The 3,712-nt window shown below is 41.9% G+C and overlaps 1 protein-coding gene across 2 annotated transcripts in view; it reads left to right on the top strand.

Moving 5' to 3' along the window:
* LOC106811962 (peptidyl-prolyl cis-trans isomerase FKBP4-like) overlaps positions 1–3,712 on the top strand; it is an 11,323-nt gene that overhangs the window by 1,503 nt on the left and 6,108 nt on the right. For both annotated transcript variants that reach the window (XM_014815704.1, XM_014815705.1), the window contains exons 2-3: positions 2,305–2,535; positions 3,189–3,452. In XM_014815704.1, the coding sequence (XP_014671190.1) occupies positions 2,313–2,535; positions 3,189–3,452 (487 nt within the window). In that variant the 5' untranslated portion in view covers positions 2,305–2,312. The remainder of the gene's footprint in view (positions 1–2,304; positions 2,536–3,188; positions 3,453–3,712) is intronic.

The raw sequence follows: 3,712 nt of genomic DNA, 5'->3' as shown, positions 1-3,712 counted from the left end.
TTTTGGAGCGAATAGCCTATAACCAAGTAGAGAAATATTTAATAGAAAATTCCTTACTCTACGGGTTCCAATCTGGCTTTAGATCAAATTTCTCAACTGACACAAGTTTAATCCATCTAACTGATATTATTCGTAATGAGTCGGACAAAGGAAATTTAACTGGTATGGTTTTATTAAATCTTCAAAAAGCTTTTGATACCGTTGACCATAAAATTCTACTAGCCAAGCTAAAAACTATCGGAATGGATATTAGGACTGTGAAATGGTTTGTTGCTTAGCTCTCTGGTAGAAGCCAAATAACAGATGTAGGAGGTACCTTCTCTAATAAGGACCCTATTGCATGTGGAGTACACAAGGCTCGATTTTGGGTCCTCTGTTATTTCTGATTTATGTTATTGACATGGCAAAGGCAGTTAATGTCAAGCTTTTATTATATGCTGATGATTCGGCCTAGTTTCAGGGACAGAGGTACAGGCTATACAGGAAGAATTAAGTAGAGAATTGCATTCCATTAATAAATGACTCAATGATAATAATTTATCCTTGCATCTTGGAAAAACAGAAAGTATTATTTTTGGAACTAAACACATACTCCGGGATAATCCAAAACTGGACATCAGATGTAATGGGGTGGCAATTTCACATAAAAATAAGTATCTAGGAATAGACTTGGAAGACTCCATGAGTGGTGAGGTAACGGGAATTTCGGTTGTAAAAAAGGTTAACAATAGATTGAAATTTCTTTTCAGAAAAACTAAGTATTTAAACACGGCATGTAAAAGATTACTAGTTTCTGCCCTAATTCAATGTCATTTTGACTATGCAAGCAGTATATGGTACAGCAGTCTCACAAAGCGCACAAGGGCTAAGCTGCAAGTGTGTAAAAATAGAGCCATTAGATGTGTTCTCAACCTAGGTACTAGAGCACACATAGGTGCTAGAGATTTCAAGGCTGTAAATTGGGTACCTGTAGAGTTCAGGGTAATGCAACTGAAGGTCAAAAGGGTTTTTTAAATATTACATAATCTCGGCCCACAGTATATGACAGAAGGTTTCATGTTAACGTCAAAAGTCCATAGTTTTAATACAAGGGAAGGTGAGATGTCTATTTTTAAACCGAGTGTGGGAAAAACTTTTACTTCTACTGCAATTGAAGCTTGGAACTCTCTACCACAGCAAGTTAGGACAAATTCTGTTTATTCTGGTTTTAAGTATAGTGTTAAGAAATGTCTGATGGAAAAGGTAGAAAGATTAGAGGCAGAGGAGTATGATTTTTGCTAAAAGAATTCGGTTGAAGTTAGGCATTAGAAAAGTTTGTATCGTCTTATGAGAATGTACCATTGTATGACTGGTTAAAACTACAAATTTGTATATTTGAGTAGTTAGTGCTGATAGTAGTGTAATTGTTAGATTCAAGGCATAGCAAAACAAGGACCACAATGTAAATAAGTGTGCTAGTCATGCTTTTTAGCTCATCTGGCGTAGTTAGGTGCAGCTTGTAGAATCGCATGATTGTCCGTCCGGCCGTCCGTGCGTCCGTCCGTCAACAGTTGGGCACAAATCTTAACCGCTCGACGTACGGTCACGATATTCGGGACGTGGGGCGGTAATCCGAAAGCGAGTTGGGATGTCGAAGCTGGGGGTCAAAGGTCAAATGTCAAGAGGTGTAAAAGAAGGGAACTTTCCCTCCTTAACTCAAGGTATAGGGAGGAAATGCAGAATTGTGGCACAAATCTAAATGGCTCGACCTAGGCTTGTGATAGTCGGTGTATAGCATCATGGTAGGAAAAGCCATTGCTGTGCCGAAATTGGAGGTCAAAGGTCAATGGGGCACAGGGCAGATTTTAGACATTTTCTGAGCACATGGTCTGACGGAGCGAATGAAAAACTTTTTTGTTTCAGAGGTGACCTAGCATTTTTATGGCTTTATTGAAAGGACCATGAAATGTACTTTCTGCTGACATGCGAAGAGTAAGTGTCGGATAACCTTTTGACCCGCAAGAGGAGGGTTAAACATGGATTTGTTGACTGTTAGTGTTAACAAAGGACTGAACTGCTTTTGCTATTGTGGATGTGAGGCTACACTTGCACAGTTCAATTGCAAAGGCAAATGTTTGTTGAACAAGGTTTACGCTCCTTAAATCATATTATTTTCTAAAGCAGTCTGTATTAGCACCCTGAGTAGCACCCTGTATTAGCACACTGTAATGAACCCTGTGGTGAGCGCTGTCGCTCTGCGGCACTTGTTTGTTATACGTTGTCTGGTTAACTACACCCACCGTACACGTGGTATATTTCTTGCAGCCACAGATATGGTTGAAATCGAAGAAACCCCACAGAATGAGAAAGGTCTAGATGTGACTCCAAAACAGGATGGAGGAGTGTTGAAGGTGATCAAGCGAGAGGGCCATGGTGCTACCAAGCCAAACAGCGGTGACACCGTAACTGTTCACTATGTAGGCACGTTGACTGATGGAAGCAAGTTTGACTCGAGCAGAGACAGGGGTGATCCGTTCGAGTTTGTTCTTGGAAAAGGTGAGGAAATCATAATAAACTATAATATCAGTATATAACTGTTATTTCTGTATGATTAATAAATTTGGGTATTGTGGTATGGAGGAAACACACATCAGCAATTCGCGGCATAACATAATGTATCAGTTTGGCATGTGCAGTGTGCGATGTGTCCTCTGCACCACTGTGTCGAGAAAATTAATATATAGCATCTAATTATTGCAGTTACACGAGTACCTTCTCATTTGGAAAGCTGAAGAATGCTGTAGAATGCCTGTGTGTGAATCTACACGTCACGTGCATCACCCCCTGTAAACCTAACCCACCAACTATAACCTCATCATGTTAAAATGTGAAAGACGAAAAAGACCGTCTCCAGTACATGTATTTGCATTTGAATTACACGCAATAAAGATTTAATAATAATAATAATAATAATAATAAATGTTTGCACGTATGTGTATACAGGGGCCCTAAAGTAGAATCTACCCCACTTTCAGTACTGAGTTACAATCAGTGGTTTAGGTCAGTGCTTCTTAAACTGAAATTAAGGGTCACTTAAGGGTAACTTAGGTGAATGAAATTGTTTTGTGGGTGGGGGAATGAAACTTAACGAAAGTACTCGAATAGTTTAAGAAGCTCTGGTTTAGCTAATCGTCGTACGGTTGCTCCAGGAAGCGTCATCAAGTCGTGGGACATCGGCGTTGCGACCATGCTCAAGGGCGAGATCTGCGAGCTGACCTGCGGCAGCGAGTACGCGTACGGGAAGGCCGGGAGCCCGCCGAAGATCCCCGCTGATGCGACGCTGGTGTTCGAGGTGGAGCTGCTGAGCTGGCAAGGAGAGGATCTGACGAAGGAGAAGGACGGCGGGGTCGTGAGGAGCAGGATCAAAGAGGGAGACGGGTATTCATCGCCGAACGACGAGGCTACAGTGGGAGGTAGGCGTATAGGATAGAGGGGAGGGAGGGTGAGAGAGATGAGAGCGAGGGAAAAAGATAGAGAGCGAGAGAGAGAGAGAGAGAGAGAGAGAGAGAGAGAGAGAGAGAGAGAGAGAGAGAGAGAGAGAGAGAGAGAGAGAGAGAGAGAGAGAGAGAGAGAGAGAGAGAGAGAGAGAGAGAGAGAGAGAGAGAGAGAGAGTAGAGAGAGAGAGAGAGAGAGAGAGAGAGAGAGAGAGAGAGAGAGAGAGAGAGAGAGAGAG

This window comes from Priapulus caudatus, unplaced genomic scaffold (genome assembly GCF_000485595.1).
Source record: "Priapulus caudatus unplaced genomic scaffold, Priapulus_caudatus-5.0.1 Scaffold595, whole genome shotgun sequence".
NCBI classification, from domain to species: domain Eukaryota; kingdom Metazoa; phylum Priapulida; class Priapulimorpha; order Priapulimorphida; family Priapulidae; genus Priapulus; species Priapulus caudatus.
The sequence above is the reverse complement of the archived record's forward strand: the minus strand, read 5'-3'. Positions and strand labels throughout refer to the sequence as shown.